Raw genomic sequence first — 21691 nt, 5'->3', positions numbered from 1 at the left:
CCCATTTCCCGACTTCCGGTGGGACCGGAAGGCCCGAAAATGAGCTGGCCGGCGCGCGCATGCACGTTGGAGCTGAGCTAGGGCAATGCTTGCGTGCCTACAGATATGGCTCCGCGTGCCATTTATGGCATGCATGCCATAGGTTCGCCATCATGGTCCTAGAGCCATGATGGCGAATGTATGGCACACGTGCCACACAGTGGTGGGATTCAAATAATTTAACAACCGGTTCTCTGCCCTAATGATTTCTTCCAACAACCAGTTCGCCAAACTGTTCAGAAAGTTAACAACCGGTTCTCCCGGAGTGGTGCGAACCGGCTGAATCCCACCACTGGTGCCACAGCTGGCACAGAGAGCCCTCTCTGCAGGCACGCAAGCAGTCGCCCAGCTCAGCTGCACCGCGCATGTGTGCACGCACCTCCTGCCGGCCATCTGATTTTCAGGACGCACATGCGCGGGGGTGGGGGTCATGCACACTTGCGCAGGGGGGTGGGGGCAGAGCACGGGGGTGCCCCCCAGCCAGTTTTTTGGGCCCAGGAGGCTGCAGGGAGGCATGCTAAGCCAAAAATGGGGCATGGGGGAATGTAGCACACTCCCCCCCCAGCTCGTTTTTACTCCCAGGGGGGTCCAGGAGGCTGAGTGCTGCCTGTCACATCCGCTGGCCACGCCCACCATGGCCACGCCCACCCAGCTGGTCATTAGGGCAGAGAACCAGTTGTTAAATTATTTGAATCCCACCACTGCACACACTGCTACCTCATACTTAAGTGGTTGTCCACTAAGACTCCAAGTTCCCTCTCATAATTGCTACTGTTGAGCCAGGTACCACCTATTTTATACCTCTGCATTTATTATTGTATCTTATGATTACAATTCAGTAATTTTTTCTCAGGTACCAGAACATGTCAAAATAGCACATCATACGGTATCTAATAAATAAATCTGGTCTTTTCACTTGTTCACTTTTTCACAGAAAGGTCCCAGCGGGTCTGCACTATATGCAATTTAGCTAATATTTCCAAAGTAGATCACTCACCATCCAAAAAAGCGTTCCGGTGGCAAATTCTGCATAATGTTCTATAGTAGACAGAACACTGAAAATTAAACAAACCAGCACCAGCAGAAATCTACAAATAATAAAAAAGAGAAATAACTCAAAATGCTGTAATTCATTTAAAATTATATAGTTTTCTCCTCTTTTAAGCAATGTGCTTATTTTAAGCAATCGAGGGAGGCTGAGACATTTGGAGACATTTCTAAATTTATAAATGGACGCATTTATCTACTCAACCTTTACCAACCCAAAGACCGAACTTCCCCACATCTGTAGCGCTGATGAAATTATCTAGTATGGTAATGAAATGTTTGCAATCCCAAAACCAAGCTAAAAGGACTTTCACAACCCAACATGCCTGCCTTGACTTATGCATACTTTCTAGTGGTGGCAGCTTTAAGATGGGTGGCCTTCAACTCCCAAAATTCCCAGAATTCCCTAGCCAGGAGTTGAAGGCCACCTGTCTTAGAAGCTGCCAAGGTTGAGAAACACTTTGACCACAACTGATGTTCTGCCCCAGCTACGGACCCCAAAGAATGCAGCACACACAAAGTCCATTCAAACCTTAGTTTCCTGAATAAACCAGTCTTTTACAACAACAGCTGTTAATTAATTGGCATTAACAGCCGCCAAGAATTCAAAAAATAATAACTGAAAGCTTACTATGGTTGGCAGAATGCCCAGAAGCAATTTGCAGGAAGCTGATAAGATAAGCAAGACAAGACACGGAGGTATATGAACGAAGTTGTTCCCTGCAAATTGCTTCAGTCGGTGTTGTTCCTTAAATAGGTTAAGGGAGTGGCCAATTAGCCCCAAGCCTTACTGTCGAGGAGACCTCCTCCTGAGGAGCCACTCCTGCCTTTTGGCAGCTCTGCATGCCTGTGCATCGAGAAGAGGCTCCTCCTCTTCGTCCTCTTCACATAAGGGAGCTTCTGGAGGTTCTGAAGGCCCCGGCTGAATCCCCGCCTCTGGCACCACATCTTCTCCAGCCTCCTCATTGTCTGACTCAAGTGCCAGCTGCACAGGCTGCTGGCGCAGCACCACACCAGCCTCCTCGCTGTCTGAATCTCCAGAACCTGCTGTATTTCACTCCTGGATACTTCCCACTTGAGAATTTGGCATTCCCCAAGCAGTTGATCCATATTTTTTTAAGAATATATTTTCAGATAGCGCATTGGGGTCCACAACATTTCCTCTAATAAGAGTTTCTAAAGATTAAAGATTTCAAATTGCAGTTTAGGATGTCTTGCTATCAAAGATAACATGTACCGGTCATAGAGCAATATTGTGCAAAGTTCTTTCCTAAATGGTTTGCTATCAGTAACCGAGATAGCAGTTGCATTAAGCACCTACTTCCTTCAGTCCCAACATCAATGCAATGAAAAAAACACTTCACCCTCCCAGCAACTAAAACATACGTGTGTGTGTTTTGTAATTCTGTAAATCACATTAAAAATATGGCCTGACCACAAACTAATGACTTAACAATGGCCAAAAAGCAACAGTAGGAATTTTTTGAAGTAATTCAAAACCAAGGTTATATCTTATCACAACGCCCTGTCTTCATCCCATCTGGCTTGCAAATGTCCTTTTTTTTCTTTTTTTTCCTGCTCCTTTGAACTTTTGCAGCCCAGATACCATTTGAAGTGTTAATGTCTCCATTGAGCCATTAAATTTGCAGATGTGACCAGGGCAAATTTATTTATTTATTTATTTATTTATTTATTTATTTATTTATTTATTTATTTATTTATTTATTTATTTATTTATTTATTTATTGGTTCAATTTATATGCCGCCCTTCTCCGGAGACTCAGGGCGGCTTACAATGCGTTAAGCAATAGCCTTCATACTTTTGTATATACCTGCTTAGTAGGGCTTTCGGGGTCCCCCCAAGCGGTGTTCTTTTTTTATACAAAGTCAGCTTATTGCCCCCACAATCCGGGTCCTCATTTTACCTACCTCGGAAGGATGGAAGGCTGAGTCAACCTTGAGCCTGGTGAGAATTGAACTCGCAGTAATTGCAGGCAGCTGGCAGCTAAGTGCTACTTAACAGCACTTTAGTCTGCTGCACCACCAAGGCATCTATTTATGGTGGTTGCTGTGTCCCGACGTCGTTTGATCCCTTTTTGCGACCTTCTGATGAGCAAAGTCAATGGGGAAACCAGATTCACTTAACAACAAGGCTGCTAACTTATCAACTGCAGTGATTCACTTAACAACGGTGGTTAACAAGAAAGGTCGTAAAATGGGGCAAAACTCACTGAACAAATGTCTCACTTAACAACAGAAATGTAGGGTTGAATTGTGGTCGTAAGTGAAGGACTACCTGTATTTGTAGCTCGGGGTTGAACTGTGGGGTCCTTGGACCTTGGTGCTCTCTGAACTTGGAAGTTTTCTTGAAGACATTTAATTACCCAACTAGCTAACATCATCAGTGCACCTTATCAGTGCATCATTAGTGTCCAGTTGTTGCATATCGCTGTGAAAGCTGGTATCAAAAAGGCTAAATTAATAAAAAGGTAATGCTTCTGAACTGTGGTGTGGAAAATACACCTTCGACCATAACAAGAATATCATTTTTTGGGGGAGCGGGGGTAGGGCACAACACTACAAATTTATCTTTTATTCAAAACAAAAAAATATTTATTATTTCCCTAAATGCAACATTGTTTTATTTGGATTCAAAATCAGATTCATAAAGAAACTGAATTTCGAAAGAACCAATGGCAAATTTTGGCTTCCTTTTCTACACCCCATATACATCCATACATAAAAATATAAAGGGAGGTCAGTCGTGTAACTCCCTTCTTTGGATTTCTGAAAAGAAAATCCTTTTGAATAATTGATCCGCTAGGAAAGTTTGTGCGATATTTGATCATGCTTATTTCCTTAAAGGATACGTTAAGGTATGAAGGCCTTAAAGAGTGCACGAGAGTACAGTAATCGCGATGGAAATTATTGGAGTGGCTGGGGGAACATGTTCCATCCAATTTTTTTTTTACTCGTTTTGACTACCAAGATCCTTCATTTAGATGGAGATCCCCACAACACATTTTCATTTGATCCCACAGTCCTCCTCCTCCTCCCCACCTCCTCCTCCTCCTTTCCTCAAGCCTACTCCCTTCTAGCACTGATGATGTTACCTAATTAGGATAATGAAACGTCTACAAGAAAACAAGCAAGCTCAGAGAGTACCAAGGACCCAGGGGTGAAATGCTCCCGGTTCAGACCGGCTCGGGCGAGTAGGTAGCAATGGCGGCAGGCAGTTCGGAGAACCGGTAGCAAAAATCCCTCCCCCCCCAGCCTCCAGCTTGCTTACCTTCTCACTCCTGCCTTGCTTCGCTTGCTGTAATCTCTGCAATCCATTGCATCAGCAAGCAACTGAATCTCCCTGCTTGCAATTAAGTTCATCGGTGAGCAGCTTTATCTGCCTGCCTGCCTGCCTGTAGGTTTTTTCCCCCCTTTGGGAGCTTTAAAAAAAATAGTTAATTGAGTTTTTTTTTAGTTGTTCCTTTTTTAGACCTAGCCATTTAAAGTTTAGGAAGTTTTAAATTTAGCTGCTTTTATATAAAAATAAAAATAAAATAAAATAATATTTGTGCAGCTTTCTGAGATTTTATGTGTTTCTGTAGTGTTTCACTCTAACTACACAAACACACAAAATCTCACAAAGCTGTATGCGGAAATCTGTGTGTGTAAAGTGTGAAAGTTGGTTTTTTGGACTTTTTGTCACTGTGTGAGGTTCCTGCTTGTTGCAGGGGCCATTTTGCCCCTGCTTTTACATTGTGGGTGAGCCAGTTGTGTTGTGTTGTGTTGTGTTGTGTTGTGTTGTGTGTGTGTAAAGTGTGAAAGTTGGGTTTTTGGGCTTTTTGTGGCTGTGTGAGGTTCCTGCTTGTTTCAGGGGCCATTTTGGGTCTAGCACAGCTGCTTTTACATTGTGGGTGAGCCAGTTGTGTTGTGTTGTGTTGTGTGTGTGTAAAGTGTGAAAGTTGGTTTTTTGGGCTTTTTGTGGCTGTGTGAGGTTCCTGTTTGTTGCAGGGGCCATTTTGGGTCTAGCACAGCTGCTTTTACATTGTGGGTGAGCCAGTTGTGTTGTGTTGTGTTGTGTTGTGTTGTGTGTGTGTAAAGTGTGAAAGTTCATTTTTTGGGCTTTTTGTGGCTGTGTGAGGTTCCTGCTTGTTGCAGGGGCCATTTTGGGTCTAGCACAGCTGCTTTTACATTGTGGGTGAGCCAGTTGCGTTGTGTTGTGTTTTGTAGGTTAAAAAAGGGCAAAGAAGTGACCTCGACTTGGCCACGCCAACCTGACCACCAAGCCACGCCCACTAATTAAGCCACGCCCACAGAACCGGTAGCATAAATTTTTAGATTTCACCCCTGCAAGGACCCCACAGTTGTCGTCGTCGTCCTCCTCCTCCTCCTCTCCATAAAACCTACTCCCTTCTAGCACTGATGATGGTAATGAAATGTTTGCAAGAAAACAACCAAGCTCAGAGACCTCCAAGGACCCAACAGTTGGCGTCTTCCTCCTCCTCCTCCTCCTCCTCCCCCCTCCTCCTCCCCTCCTCCTCCTCCTCCTTTCCACAAACCCTCCTCCCTTCCAGTACTGAGGATGTTCCCTAGTTAGGGTAATGAAAACATCTGCAAGAAAACAAGCAAGCTCAGAGGCCACCAACCCTTCACTGCAACCCTGAGCTACGAATATTCTCCTTTATTGATTTTAGAGATTGTTTTGCAAAATAACTCAGGAATTCTGCCAAGGCCCTTGGTCCCACTTACAACGATGAGAGATCCCTTGGCAATATCATCACAGAAAGATCTCTGGCTCAACCCTACCATTGTGGGGAAATTGGGGGGGGGGGCATGAAAGAAGAAAAACCAAATATATTTAAGAAATTTTTGAATCCATGGTATCCCAGATACAGTATGGTTGCATCTGCTTAACGTTGCCCATTGGTGATGAAGGACGCCTTGGAAATTGGCCCAGGAATGCCACACCTGACCTCTTAAAAGCCTGCTTGCTCTCATTGTTTGAGTCATATGGCAGATAAAGCCACTTATCTCTGTCCTCATTCAGACCAGACGCCTTTGTTTTGAGAGCTATGAAGGGGAACAAAGGTCTACTGCTTGTTGTTAGACATATCGAACAAATAAACAAATACTTCCCTCAACACTGTCAAGCTATTCACTAAGGCTGCATTACTATTACTATTAGTCTTCTCACCGTTCCTATCACCCATCTCCTCCCACTTATGACTGCATGACTGTAACTTTGTTGCTTGTATCCTTACGATTTATATTGGCTGTTTCCTAATAAGATTTGATTGCTTATTTGTTCCCTATGAGTATCATTAAGTGTTGTACCTTATGGTTCTTGACGAATGTATCTTGTCTTTTTAGGTACACCGAGAGTGTATGCACCAAAGACAAATTCCTTGTGTGTCCAATCATACTTGGCCAATAAAGAATTCTATTCTATTCTATTCTATTCTATTCTATTCTATTCTATTCTATTCTATTCTATTCTATTCTATTCTATTCTACTCTACTCTACTCTACTCTACTCTACTCTACTCTACTCTAGTCCAGTCCAGTCCAGTCCAGTCCAGTCCAGTCTATTCCATATTTTCTATTCTATTCTATTCTATTCTATTCTATTCTATTCTATTCTATTCTATTCTATTCTATTCTATTCTATTCTATTCCATTCCATATTTTCTAGTCTAGTCTAGTCTAGTCTAGTCTAGTCCAGTCCAGTCCAGTCCAGTCCAGTCCAGTCCAGTCCAGTCCATATTTTCTATTCTATTCTATTCTATTCTATTCTATTCTATTCTATTCTATTCTATTCTATTCTAGTCTAGTCTAGTCTAGTCTAGTCTAGTGTAGTCTAGTCCAGTCCAGTCCAGTCCAGTCCAGTCCAGTCCAGTCCAGTCCATATGTTCTATTCTATTCTATTCCATTCCATATTTTCTATTGTATTGTATTGTATTGTATTGTATTGTATTGTATTGTATTGTATTGTATTGTATTGTATTCTATTCTATTCTATTCTATTCTATTCTATTCTATATTCTAGTCTAGTCTAATCCAGTCCAGTCCAGTCCAGTCCAGTCCAGTCCAGTCCAGTCCAATCCATATTTTCTATTCTATTCTATTCTGTTCTGTTCTGTTCTGTTCTGTTCTGTTCTGTTCTGTTCTGTTCTATTCTATTCAATTCCATATTTTCTATTCTATTCTATTCTATTCTATTCTATTCTATTCTATTCTATTCTATTCTATTCTATTCTATTCTATTCTATTCTATTGTTTCAAACTTGCATAGCCTGAAGATGCATACAGTGCTTGGACAACTGAGATCAGACACTTACACAGTGGTCTAAATCTTCGTATTGGAATTGGAACCGTATTGATTAGTGCAGTAAATAGCTTACGTTGAGGAACAAACTTATTTATTTATTTATTTTTAAATTTTGATTTATATGCCGCCCTTCTCCGGAGACTCAGGGCAGCTTACAATGTGCTAAGCAATAGCCTTCATACTTTTGTATATTTATACAAAGTCAGCTTATTGCCCCCATAATCTGGGTCCTCATTTTACCTACCTTAGAAAGGATGGAAGGCTGAGTCAACCTTGAGCCTGGCGAGATTTGAACTAAGTGGATGTTAATAACAGTGCTTTAGTCTGCTGAGCCACCAGAGCTCCTATTGATAAAGGAAAATATTTGTAGCTCAGGGTTGAAATGAGGGGTCCTTGGTGCTCTCTGAGCTTGGTTGTTTTCTATGAAGACATTTCATTACCCTAAGTAGGTAACAACATCAGTTCTAGTGACTACTGACTAGCACTGATGATCTTACCTAGTTTGGATAATGAAACATCAGCAAGAAAACAACTAAGTTCAAAAAGCACCAAGGACCCCATAGCCCTCCTCCTCCTCTCCACAAACCCTACTTCCTACCAGCACTGATGATGTTATCTAGTTTGGTAATGAAATGTCTCCCAAAAAACAACCAAGCTCAAAGAGCACCAAGGATCACACAAAGACTTACTGGATTTCTTATACTTTCAATGTCACAAAACACAAGTCTTCTTGAATGACATGTTTTGACTTAGACCAGTTTCAATCTTTTTGAGAAAGCTGAAGACGCTTCTGGGATGAGAAGCGAAACGTCTTCAAAGAAAAACCAGAAGGTCCAGTTGCTTCTTGAAAAAAGCACCTTTGGGACAACCATGACCTGGATGACTGGAGAATCTCCGTAGATATTTTGGATTCATTTAATGATCTTTGTGTTTGCTTAACAGCAACCACAAAGAAGGTGGTAATAAAAATTTTTAAAAAAGGAGTCCGTTTGGTCTAGTGGTTAAGGCACCTGGCTAAAAAATAGCAGGTGCTGGGTTCTAATGCTGCCTGAGACAAGAAAGCCGACTGGGTGACTTTGGGTCAGTCAATGTCTCTCAGCCCAACCCACCTCACAGGGTTGTTGTGGGAAAACAGGTGAGTTGAGGAAGGTGTATGAGGAAAGTGTGTTGGATACGTTTGCCGCCTTGAGTTATTTGTAAAAATAATAACGCATATTCAATGCGTAAAAATAAAATAAAACTATCAGATGTGGTTATAAAATAACCTGTTTAATGACCATTGTTAGGATATGGTGTAAACCTAACAAGTTGTCCAGGCAATATATGTGTGCTATCACTTTAAATGTATTCTGTAACTTTTAAGATGTATGCTGAGTAATTGTACTGATGAGTCATTGTAACTGACTTCACTTATCTTAAGTGGATAATTACTAGTGTAGACTGTATATAAGAAGGAAGCCGAGCTATAGTCATTGTTGGACCTGCTCTCATCATTGCTTGACTTGCTGCTTGACTGGAACTGTTGATTGGAACTGTTACTGTCGTGTGTGAAGACATGGATGGATATGCTACCATCGTGATTTGTTACCAGCATTGTATTGCTGTTTATTACCAACTGCTGTTTGTCTGGTAAGAAGATATCTGTAACTTCAGACTGATTTGAATGGCTAAAGACTTGGGTTGATTAAAAGACTATGCAATTGTTTTTCACTACAAAGTAAAAGCTTTGTTAAACCAGTTTGTATGTATTGTATTCATTGCTCTCAGTACCGTTTCTCTGTGCACTTACTCTGCTGGTTGGTAACACAACAATATCCTTAACAACCATCACTGCTTACGACTGAAATTGTGAGCTCAATTACGGTCATAAGTCAAGAACTACCGAGGCTTAAATCCTCAACATTTTAAATATGTCAAAGGCTGCCTTCCTCCAAACGCTCCCATATTTTTGATGATCAGGAATAAGAACTCTTCCCAGAGTTTTTACTCTGTCCCACCTGGTCAAGCTTTCCAGAAAAAAAAACTACAATGCCCTTGTTATCTGTTTTGCACTGTATATGTTGTCGCTTTACTTGTGATTAACTACATTGTTTTATACGGCATGAGATGCTCCAGGAAAGTGATCCTTGAAAGAAGATCTAACAAATTTTTAAAATCCATTAATAATGAAGCACAGACACCCTGATCTCAGTTCTACTGTGCTGCACAGTGGGGAGGCAGATTCCGTATCTACCCAAGTATGTATTCCCAGTATTTGAGAGGTTGCCACAAAGAAGAGGGGGGTCAAATTATTCTGCAAAGCACCAGAAAGCAAGACAAGAAACAATGGATGGAAACTAACCAAGGAGAGAAGCAACCTGGAATTAAGGAGAAAACTTCCTAACAGTGAGAATAATTAGCCAGTGGAACAGCTTGCCTCCAGAAGTTGTGGATGCTTCATCACTAGAGGCTTTTAAGAAGAGACTGGACAGGCACTTTTCTGGAATGGTATAGGGTCTCCTGCTTGGAGTTAGACTAAAGGGGGTTGGACTGAAAACTTCCAAGGTCCCTTCCAACCTGTTATTCTGTTATTCTATTCTGTAAAGTTTGTAATTGAACCTGAGAAGAGGTGCATTTTCTCAAGGCCTTATTTCCAGTTACCAGAACTGATATTTCGGCTATTATGATTTATATCTTACTAAATGAGCCAGACGACCTTGTCCTTTGTGTAGTTAATACTCAAAGGGTCGTAAAAGTGACAGCAAACACGTGAGACAGAAAGCAACAAGAAACAGGACCTTGGATAGCTCCAAGGAAGCCCTCTTCGTCTAATTTTTTTTTTTCCTGTTTGGCTAAAAACAGGAATGCCGATTATTTATTTATTTGCGATATTTGATTCTGCTGGAACACCCTCTGGATTCCACAGTACCAAGGACGACTTTGGGAAAGTTGGACTAGAAGACCTCCAAGGCAGGGGTGCCTTCTACTTAACCTTTACTACCAGTTCGCAACAGGATTGCGCGAAACAGAAGCTTCTGCGCATGCACAGATCGCCGATGACGACATCTGGGGTGGTGGGCGGGGCCTCCCTCTGGTTTTACTACCAGTTCTTGCGAACCAGTCCAAACCAGGGGCAACCCACCACCGCTCCAAGATCCCTTCCAACTCAATTCTGATCGATGTTCAACATCTCTATCTTAGGCCAATCTGCTCTGATAGGAACAGACTACCAGATTCTGTAACAGCTGTGCTCCCTATGCCATCCGTCTGCTAAACTCACAAGATTTTGTTTTTCTCATACAGATGTACATATATACATCTGAACCAGACTGGGTTGTTTCTTTGTTTCATATAATATATGCGGGTAGATGCATACTTTTCGTGCATGCGCCCCGCCTCAAAAACGTGGCTAAATAGGATGGCATTACGCTGGGGCGGGTGGATGGGTCCACTCGCAGTCGCCCCTACAGGTTCGCCTGAACTGGTCTGAACCGGCTGAATACCACCTCTGTTTATGTAGTATATTTTGAGAGCTGCATGCAACAAAATTTTATTTTAAAGTAGATCACTTAATGTACCTTTAAAGCAGTGGTGAAATCTAATTTTTTTTTTTCTACCAGTTCTGTGGGCGTGGCTTGGTGGGCATGTTGTGGCTTGGTGGGCATGGCAGGGGAAAGATACGGCAAAATCTCCATTCCCACCGCACTCCAGGGGAAGGATTCTGCAAAATCCCCATTCCCTCCCCACTCTGGGGCCAGCCAGAGGTGGTATTTGCCGATTCTCTGAACTACTCAAAATTTCCGCTTCTCCAGAACCTGTTGGAACCTGCTGGATTTCACCCCTGCTTTAAAGTGACAATAGAGTTATGCTAAATCTAAGGGCTTTTCAAGGCACCGAGATTAGGATCTTTCCAGGATCTGTTGCTAAAAAATATTTTCAAATAAATAAATAAATAAATGTATTGTCATTGTACATGTATACACAGTATACCCATACAATGAAATTCACTTAACACCCAAAGACCAGGTCCAACACACATAACAATCCCCAAACACCCCCCCACCACAAATTCCCCACCCCTAAACCACCCAAACATCCACACAACAGACCAAGTAGTACTGTCCAATAGCTCACTGATGGTGGCCCTTTAGTTCATGGTTGAGTGCAATTATAGCTCTGGGATAAAAACTATTCAGAAAAACGTGTGGTCCGAGTTTTAATTGTTCTGTATCTTCTGCCAGAAGGCAACAGTTTAAAAATATTGTAAGCAGGATGGGAAGAGTCTCTGAGAATGTTATGCAACTTCCTCAAACAGCGAGATTCGAAGATGCCGTCCAGGGCTGGTAGCTGGACGACAGGGAAGGCTGGAAAGAAACCAAGGTAGTTGGAGCAACATCTCCATTGTAGGTTAGGTGGCCAGTAAGTACAGGTACTCCTCAACTCTCAACCGCAGTTGAGAGCAGAATTCCCATTGCCAAGCAAGACGGTGGTTAACTGGATCACTGTTCTGTTCCCGTCTCACACACGCACACAAACAGACAGCCGGGGGTTAAATAAACTGGCAGACAACCAATTCTTCCGATAAGAAGCTTGGCAGCAATCCAGTAGCTGCGTGCCAAGAACTTTACTCAATAAACAAAATACACACAGTTCAAGAATCGTCCAGTTTGTAAAATAAATCCAAGGCAGAGAATGTTGTTTCCAAAGATGCAATGTGACTCGATAGTAGTTAGTTTTGTCCGTCACAGAGTCTGAATGGCCACCTCACCCCCTTTTATACACTGTGGGGTGTGGTCCAGTGACTCAGCTTAATCTCTGGCATGCCTCTTCTTCTGTTGCGCGTGCTTATCTCTGTGACGCTGCCGAAGATCCAGCCAAGACTCATCTCCCTCATCACTGTCCACCTGTGGCTGCATGGACGTGCTTGGCCCCAGCCCTATCTCTTGCCCTTCAGCAGGCACCGAAGGCATTGCCAGAGAGGAGGATCCTGGAGAGGGAGGCCTTGCCAACTCCTCTCCTTCACTCTCGGAGTCCTCTCCTGCTGATGACACAGGCTCAGGTAATGGAGCCACAACAATCACACCCAATTTTTACTTGCCACAGTTGTGAAGTGAGCCATGGCAGTTGTCGGAAGCCAGCTGAGAAGATGGCGAACAATGATCCCATCACCCTGGGACACTGCAACTGCCATCAATACATCCTGGTTGCCAAGTGCCCAGATTTTGACCACATCACTTAGGGATGTTGCAACGCATGTTAGGTATACGTAACTTTTTCAGCGCTGTTGTAACTTCAAACCGTCACTCAATGAATGGTTTTAAACCAAGGACTCCTTCTACCTGCAGAAAACTGATCATCAGACTTCTCAACAGAGGCCATTGACTGAGCGAAAACTGCTGACGTCCATCTATGTTTACGAACAGGAACTATTACCCTTCACAAGTTCAGAATACCCTCAGTGATAGAATTGTTAACTCTTATAAAAGGATGCACGCTAAAAAACAAGTTTGTTGTTAAATCACAGCACACTGACTTCAATCACGAAAGGCTCAATCAACTGTATCAGTGATCCAGTTCTACAGAGGAATGATGGAGTCTCTCATCTGCACCTCTATAACTGTCTGGTTTGGTTCTGCAACCCAACAAGATGGACACAGACTTCAGAGGATAATTAGAACTGCAGAAAAAAACAAGGGCTACCAACCTGCCTTCCATTGAGGACGTGTATACTGCACAAGTCAAAAAGAGGGCTGTGAAAATATCTACAGACCCCTTGCATTCTGGACATAAATTGTTTCAACTCCTACCCTCAAAACAACGCTATAGAGCACTGCACACCAGAACAACTAGACACAAGAACAGTTTTTTCCTGAATGCCATCACTCTGCTAAACAAATAATTTCCTCAACACTGTCAAACTACTGCATTTTTCGGAATATAAGACGCACCTTTCCCCCCCTAAAAGGGGGTGAAAATTTAGGTGCATCTTATACACCAAATGTAGCTCCACCCACCCACTGCCCCCCACCCTTTGGCCTCTGCCTGCAGCAGTTACCTTCTTGCAAGCAAACAGCAAGAAAAAACAGCTCCTTTCAGCTTCAGCACAGCTTAATTAGCACAAGTTGATTGGATTGGCCTCCCGACTCTCAGCTGATTTGCTCTCAGCTGTTTTGTACAGGGCTCTGCTGCTTGCTGCAAAGAGGTAAATTGCTAGAGCAGTTTTTTTTCCCTTGTGCTAATCAAGCTATGCTGAAAACGAAACTGAAAGTAAAGCAGGCTGTTTGCTGTTTGCTCCAATGAGGCAAAATTGGTCAGAGACAGAGGGAGATTTCTTTTGCTTCTTTTCCTCACCAAAAAAGGTAGGTGCGTCTTATACTCGGAAAAATATGGTATTCACTAAGTCTGCACTACTATTAATCTTCTCATCGTTCCCATCACTCATCTCCTCCCACTCATGACTGTATGACTGTAACCTTGTTGCTGGTATCCTTACGATTTATATTGACTGTTTCCTAGTATGATTTGATTGCTTATTTGTTCCCTATGACTATCATTAAGTGTTGTACCTTATGATTCTTGACAAATGTATCTTGTCTTTTTATGTACACTGAGAGCTTATGCAAGAGTGGGAAGGGAATGGGGATTTTGCAGCATTCTTCCCCTGCCACGCCCCCCCAAGCCACGCCCCCCCAAGCCTCACCATGCCCACCAAGTCACGCTCACAGAACTAGTAGTAAAAAAATTTGGATTTCACTCCTGGGTCCGGCATATGGAGGCACGAATCTAGAACCAGATTTGGCCGTCAGTACTTAACCATTATGGCAGGCGCTCAGTATTCATTGGATACTTTCTGTATCCAGAACCATTCTTAGTAATCCTTCGAGGTGCCTGTTTTCTACATCACAACTATCTCCATGCATAAATCAAGGTTCACATGCCAACAGACATTTCAATAAGATCACTTAGAAAATTCTCTGAAAGAAGATCTGGAATCTTTTCCATCGTGATTCATATTTTCAGCCACTAAAAGCCACTGTCCTTAAAAAGGAAGAAAATTAAGATGATGGATTCTACATTAGTGGCCAAAATTGTGGAAATCTTTTGGGAAAAGTGTATTTTTGAGGTTTGATGGCTAATAACACCACTTTTTTTTTTTTTTGGTGTTTCAAGATAATCCTATTCCACTGCTGGAATGGCCTGGGAATAGCCCAGACCTTAACCCAATTGAAAATCTATGGAGCCGACTAAAGAAACTTGTTAGTCAGAAGCGACCCATCAATAAAACCCAGTTAATAGAAGCCATCATTCAATCTTGGTTCCGCATTAGAACAGCTGCAGAACTCAAAGACTTGGTTCCCTCCATGAGAAGACGTTGTAAGGCCGTAATTCATGCTAAAGGTTACCCAACTAAGTATTCACTGACATGATGCTAATTAACTGACATGATGTATATTTCGTTTTTTCTATGGTGATCATTTTTATATATCTCATTTTTTCTACATGTTTCACTTTTCTTCTTTATACTGTAACTGCTATTTTAATAGCAAATCCTTCCTAAAAGTTATTGCATTACATTTTTGATTAAATTATCTTTCCATTGATATATAATTTTAGGGTACTACTCCGGGAAAAAAAAGTGGTGTTATTAGCTAGTTTTAGAAAATACACTTTTCCCAAAAGATTTCCACAATTTTGGCCACTGCTGTAGCGGGGTAAGATCTCTTACACAAAAGAAAATCCACACAATTTTGAACATTCAGCTTCAAATGAAAGAATTCGGGCATGCCAACATTTGAGTTAAAATTGTAAGATTTTTCTAGAAAGATCGAGGGGTTGACCTGGGCATTCTTTATGTTTTGAAATGTTTGTGGACATATGAACCTTGATTTATGCTTGAAGATAATTGTGATGTAGATAACATTGACATTTTTGCTTTGATTGATGTTTGATTGATGTTTAAAGAAAAAAAAAATACCTTGTAAGCAGGGGTGAAATGTAAAATTTGTTACTACCAGTTCTGTGGGCGTGGCTTGGTGGGGGAGAGTAATGTGACTGGGTGGGCGTGGCCAACTTTTTTTTTTTTTAACTTTTCAAATTTTTTCTAATGCTTTGAAAAGCCTCTGCCGATCAGAAACTCAGCTGGGATCGTCAGAGACTTTTCAAAGCATTTTTTTTACCACCTCTTTGGCCAAGAGGTTGCAGAAAAAAATGCTTTGAAAAGCCTCTGACGATCCCAGCTGAGCCGCACGATCATCAGAGGCTTTTTTAAAAAAAACTTTTAAAAGCATTTTTTCGTCGGAAGAGGTTGTAGAAAAAATGCTTTTAAAAGTTAAAAAAAAGTCTCTGATGATCGTGCGGCTCAGCTGGGCATGGGGGGGGGGCAGGGATTTTTGCTACCGGTTCTCCGAACCAGCTGCCGCCATCGCTACCGGATTGGGCAATCTGGTCCGAACCGGGAGCATTTCACCCCTGCTTGTAAGGTAAGATCAATGCTTCCCTTTCTTTGCAATTTAGAAACTAAAGATAACAAATTCATAAGAAAGTTAAAAAAAAACAAAAAACTGAGTACTTACACGGTAAAATGGTAAATGAAACATTTCCATCCTGTAGGCCTCTCCAAGAAATTGTACACATCTCCTTGCATACTAGTTTTTGTTAAACGTGGGCCATAAAAACATTTAGGAGCGTAGGCTTGCTGAATCTCATGGTGTCTGATAGATTCGCTATTTATTTGGAAAGCAGAATCCGGTGAATTGTCCTCTTCAGTATCTGGAAGAACCTTTGATCCGTTTGTCACCAGTGAATCTGGATTAGGAGCCACAGAAGAATACTCCATATTGTTGAAGTTGGTCCTCATTTCTAGCCGATTTGAAGCCTTTGGGGGCCCTTTTAGCTTTCCCACCTGAGAACTGACACGCTTGGACAAGTGATGCCTTGGGTGTCCACCAGTTTCACCGTTAACATAGGACATTCTGCAATCAAGTCAAGACTCGATCCCTTGATCAACATTTAAGACAATCAAAGCATGGTAAAACCTTGCTAATGCTTGAGGACTCCAACCAAGCATTCTTATCAAATTCTTCTACGGCGCCCAAAGATCTATCACCTGTTGTCAGGAGGCTGAAAGTAAAGCATGAGAAGATATTTAGATGCTGGAAGTTGAAACCAATAGACGGAGAAGCACTGATGCCCAGTTGTCAAAACGATTTACAACATAAAAGAATAACCAAGTTGGATGGGACTTTGGAGATCTAGTCTAACCCTCTGCACGACCATGTCCCAAAGGTGTTTTTTTTTTTCAAGGGCCAATTGGACTTTCTGGTTTTTCTTTGAAGACGTTTTGCTTCTCATCCATGAGAACGTCTTCAAAGAAAAACCAGAAAGTCCAGTTGCCTCTTGGGACAACCATGACCTGGATGACTGAGAATCTCCATAGACATGGTGGGACCGGAAGTTGACAAACGGGCCGTTTCCAGTCTCCGGAGGGCCTCCGGGGGGAGGAGGCTGTTTTTGCCCTCCCCAGACTCCTAGAAAGGCTCTGGAGCAGTGGTGAAATGTAAAATTCGTTACTACCGGTTCTGTGGGCATGGCTTGGGGGGGGGGGGTAATGTGTCTGGGTGGGCGTGGCCATTTCTTTTAACCTTTTAAAACCATTTTTTCTACAACCTCTTCGGTTGTAAAAAAAATGCTTTTAAAAGCCTCTGACCATCCCAGCTAAGTTGCCTGATCGGCAAAGGCTTTTTTTTTTTCTTTTAAAAGCATTTTTTCTACAACCTCTTCAGCCATAGAGGTTGTAAAAAAAATGCTTTTAAAAGCCTCTGACGATCCCAGCTGAGCAGCGCGATCATCAGAGGCTTTTTTTTTTTACTTTTAAAAGCATTTTTTCCACCGAAGAGGTTGTAGAAAAAATGCTTTTAAAAATTAAAAAAAAAACTTCTGATGATTGCGCGACCCAGCTGGGCATGGGGAGGGGCAGGGATTTTTGCTACCGGTTCTCCGAACCACCCGCCGCCATCGCTACCGGATCGGGCGATCCGGTCTGAACCGGGAGCATTTCACCCCTGCTCTGGAGCCTGGTGAGAGAGAGAAATGGACCTACCGGGCCATCGCGTGCCAGGAATGGGGGGAACGGAGGGGGGCTGTGCACGCATGAGTGGGGGCAGGGCCCATAGAATTATGGGTGTGGGCACATGCATGCACCACCACCCTGTCCCATTCCTCCTGATATGCGATGGCTATCGCCTTATGCCATTTCAGAGAAGTGGTAGTCCAGTCTCTTCTTAAAAACTTCCAGTGATTAAGCACCTTCAGCTTCTGAAGGCAAGTCATTCCACTGCTTAATTGTTCTCGCTGTTAGGAAATTTCTTATTTCTAGGTTGCTTCTCTCCTTGATTAGTTTCCACCCACTGCTTCTTGTCCTGCCTTCAGGTGCTTTGGAAAATAGACTTGATGTATATATTCCCATCCATTATCTACCAAGCTTTCACAACAAACTAATATATTGCTTAATGCCTGGAGCAGCTCAACAAATAATAATAAATAGACATCCGGTAAGATTTAATTCCAAATGCACCAAAGGATTCAGAGACCACGTTACACATATTTCCTTGTTAGACAGCCCAGGTGCTTAAGTGTAGAAGTTAAAATATCAATTTAATGCAGCAAACAGGCATTCAGAAACAGCTGTTCCTTCTCAGAGTCCTTTTTGTGATACATTTGGCATTGCTGCTGGTTCAGTGGCTAAGACTCTGAGCTTGTCGATCGAAAGGTCGGCAGTTCAGCGGTTCGAATCCCTAGTGCTGCGTAAGGGGGTGAGCTCTCGTTACTTGTCGCAGCTTCTGCCAATCTACCAGTTCGAAAGCATGTAAAAAATGCAAGTAGAAAAATAGGGACCACCTTTGGTGGGAAGGTAACAGCGTTCCGTGCGCCTTTGGCGTTTAGTCATGCCGGCTACATGACCACGGAGACATCTTCGGACAGCGCTGGGTCTTCGGCTTTGAAACAGAGATGAGCAACACCCCCTAGAGTCAGGAACGACTAGCACATATGTGCAAGGGGAACCTTTACCTTTACCTTTTAACCTGTGAACAGCCTTAAAATTTAAAAAGCAACTTGGACATCTTTCAATGATGCTGACTATTTCACTTTATATTTCATAGGAACACAGGCTGCTATTGTATATCTGGTGCTCAGATCCACCTACCGTAGTTAAAGTTATTGTTAAAAAATTAATTTTTTAATAACTTTAATTTTAATTTTCAATTTAATTTAAAAGTATCTAATATTTGAAATGTTTATAAAAATGTAACTAGGCATACCTGAAACTATATAAGATATTCTGGGCATGTGCTCTCTGTTTTAATTATTGCAAAGATATACACTTTTCTCTCTCAGTTTATAAAACGATTGTCATCATTGTTATGCTATCAATTGGTAGCAGTTTCTGATGACTTGCAATTCATTGCGTTAGTGGAATTTTTTGATATCCAATTTATTTAGAATAAGGAATATTTCCCCACATCCAAAGATCCAAAATTATTGATTAATCTGTCATATAATCTGTCACACTTGGAATATTGCATTCAGTTTTGGTCTCCACGATGTAAAAAAGATGTTGAGACTCTAGAAAGAGTGCAGACAAGAGCAACAAAGATGATTAGGGGAGGACTGGAGGCTAAAACATATGAAGAACAGTTGCAGGAACTGGGTATGTCTAGTTTAATGAAAAAAAGGACTAGGGGAGACATGATAGCAGTGTTCCAATATCACAGGGTTTGCCACAAAGAAGAGAGAGTCAAACTATTCTCCAAAGCACCTGAGGGCAGGACAAGAAGCAATGGGTGGAAACTAATCAAATAGAGAAGCAACTTAGAACTAAGGAGAAATTTCCTGACAGTCAGAACAATTAATCAGTGGAACGACTTGCCTCCAGAAGTTGTGAATGCTCCAACACTGGAAATTTTTAAGAAGATGTTGGATAACCATTTGTCTGAAGTGGTGTAGGGTTTCCTGCTTAAGCAGGGGGTTGGACTAGAAGACCTCCAAGGTTCCTTCCAACTCTGTTATTCTATTCTATATCTGCCAAAACTTAAATAGATATCAAACACCTTCCCCCATTATATTCACCAATCCCCAAAGCTATAAGGAATTTTTTCCCCCTTTCTTTGGGAAATTATTTTGCTGTATATATTCCCATCCATTTAACTGTAGCATAACAACAAAACACACGTTTTATCTCAAAACACAAAACTGGTGCCTAAACTTGTGAGCAATCTTTTCCAGAGTGAGAAAAATTGAATTAAATTACAATTGAGTTACAATCTCTCCTTTCTGAAATGGATGGGATGGGATGATTTCAAGACAACATTTCAAACTGGAATCCCTTGTCAAAACATGCTACACTCCCAGATTTTGTTCTGCATTAAAAAAAGAAATATATTTTAGAAGTTTTGGACTGTTCCCCCTTGCAACTCAACTTACACTTTTTGTCACGCATTCTCATGGCAACCACTAAATACATCCAGCTCCACTTGTAAGTCAAGATTTCCTCTTCAGGGAAGAACACGAGAGCAGCTAATTTTTCTTCCCTTGACTTAATATTTATCGCTTCCCGGGGGGCTGAATTTATAAGGGAGCAAAGAAGCTCACTTTATTCCCCAAACCATTTTTTTCATAAACGTTATCTTGTGAGCAGCGGAATTTCTCACAGGAAAAGCTTCTGCAAATTCACCCTTCAGATATCAATGCAGACAAAGCCCCAAAGCACCTGGGGACTAGAAAATACCTTCTCCTGTTGCATGTTGCTATTTTCTCTCTGCTCCATCTGGTATCATCCAAGACTGGATACAGACCGTCTGGCTTTGTTCTCCGTCTCAGAGAATCCCACCCTCAGACATCCATAAGTCCTCCCCTCTGTTTCCTTTGCTGGATTTTGTTTGGCTCAAGACCTACTGGGCACTTGCCCAGACAAATGGGGCTTTATCTCTGAGCTCCTGTTAGCACCTCTTTTGACCAAGCAAGTTCAGAACAAGTGGACTCGATATACCATCTTCTTCTTATATCCTCTGAAGACCTATATGGCGCCTGCCAAGCCTGGCTGATGCCATCTGCAAAAGGGCTGAGGATTAACAGAGCTACTGAAAAGGAGGTTGTGAGTTTGATCCTAGGTAGAGGCAGATGTAGGGTTTCCTGTTTGGGAAGGGGGTTGGATTAGATGACCTACGAGGTCCCTTCGAACTCCGTTAATCTGTTATGTAAGCAGAACTTTGGCGACTTTTTAAATGTTATTTAATTTTATTTTACTTAATGAAACTAAAATTTAATTTTAATTTCATTTTCATGTTTGCTGATTAGTGCACATTTAAAGTGACAATAAGGTTTTTATTCTATTCTATTCATTTTCAAAGCACAATTGATGAAATAGTTGATTGTATGCTGCACTGCCTATTATGATAGAAGAAAGGGAATTGGTAAAATCAAATCGATCTTGAAAATGCAGATTTCTTTTCTGTCCTGCAGAAAAGACAAAATCCTACAAGTATTAGGATTCCTGTTCATATCCCTGAAAGTAAGACAGCCCCTGATAATCGGGCTTTTGAGTGCATGCGCTAAAATAAGCTCCCCCCAAAAAATAAGCCCTCCCTGAAAGTATTTAAATACAGAGCTGGAAATTAGTTAAGACAGCAAGAGGAGTCCTGTCTTCCTCCACACGCCCCAAAATAATAATAATAATAATAATAATAATAATAATAATAATAATAATAATAATAATAATAAATAATAATAAGACCTCCCCAAAAATAAGGCCAAGCGCTTATTTCGGGGTTCAAAAAAATATAAGACAGAGTCTTATTTTTGGGGAAACACACTAGCAGGGTGGATAAAAATCATAATGATTTTTTTAAAAAAATCAAAAAAATCAGATTTTTTTGATTTAAATCGGATTTTTTTTATTTTTATCAAATTTATTTTAATAAAAAACTTTTGGGGTAAAAATCTATCGTAAGATAGTTTTCTATTTAAGATACATAAATAATTTAGTTTATTCACCATGAAATGGAGCTTAGTTATGTAGCATGAGGCTGTATATTCTGCAACACTGGGACTATCGGTGAGTCAACAGCGGGTCAAAGGAGTAGCAGAGATGACAGTGGCTCTTTAAAAATGATGATTTAAATCGAGTTGATTTAAATCAAGCCTTTTTACTAGTGATTGAAATCATGATTTAAATTGTGATTTAAATCAACTCGATTTAAATCAAATCCACCCTGCACAGTAGAATATAAAAATTATCAGCCTTAT

The 21691-nt window shown here is 41.5% G+C and overlaps 1 protein-coding gene across 1 annotated transcript in view; it reads right to left on the bottom strand.

The window, feature by feature from the left end:
- Positions 1–16361, bottom strand: part of LOC139319581 (potassium voltage-gated channel subfamily KQT member 1-like) — a 173552-nt gene extending 157191 nt beyond the window's left edge. The window contains exons 1-2 of the mRNA XM_070947484.1: positions 15964–16361; positions 1037–1127 (exon numbers count right to left, since the gene is read on the bottom strand). Coding sequence (XP_070803585.1) covers positions 1037–1127; positions 15964–16361 — 489 coding nt within the window. The remainder of the gene's footprint in view (positions 1–1036; positions 1128–15963) is intronic.
- Positions 16362–21691: the final 5330 nt, after the last annotated feature.

The sequence above is a fragment of the Pituophis catenifer genome, unplaced genomic scaffold, assembly GCF_029215685.1.
Source record: "Pituophis catenifer annectens isolate HBS135680 unplaced genomic scaffold, rPitCat1.0.hap2 SCAF_7, whole genome shotgun sequence".
NCBI classification, from domain to species: domain Eukaryota; kingdom Metazoa; phylum Chordata; class Lepidosauria; order Squamata; family Colubridae; genus Pituophis; species Pituophis catenifer.
Note: the sequence above shows the minus strand (reverse complement) of the source record. Positions and strands in the feature narration are given on the sequence as shown.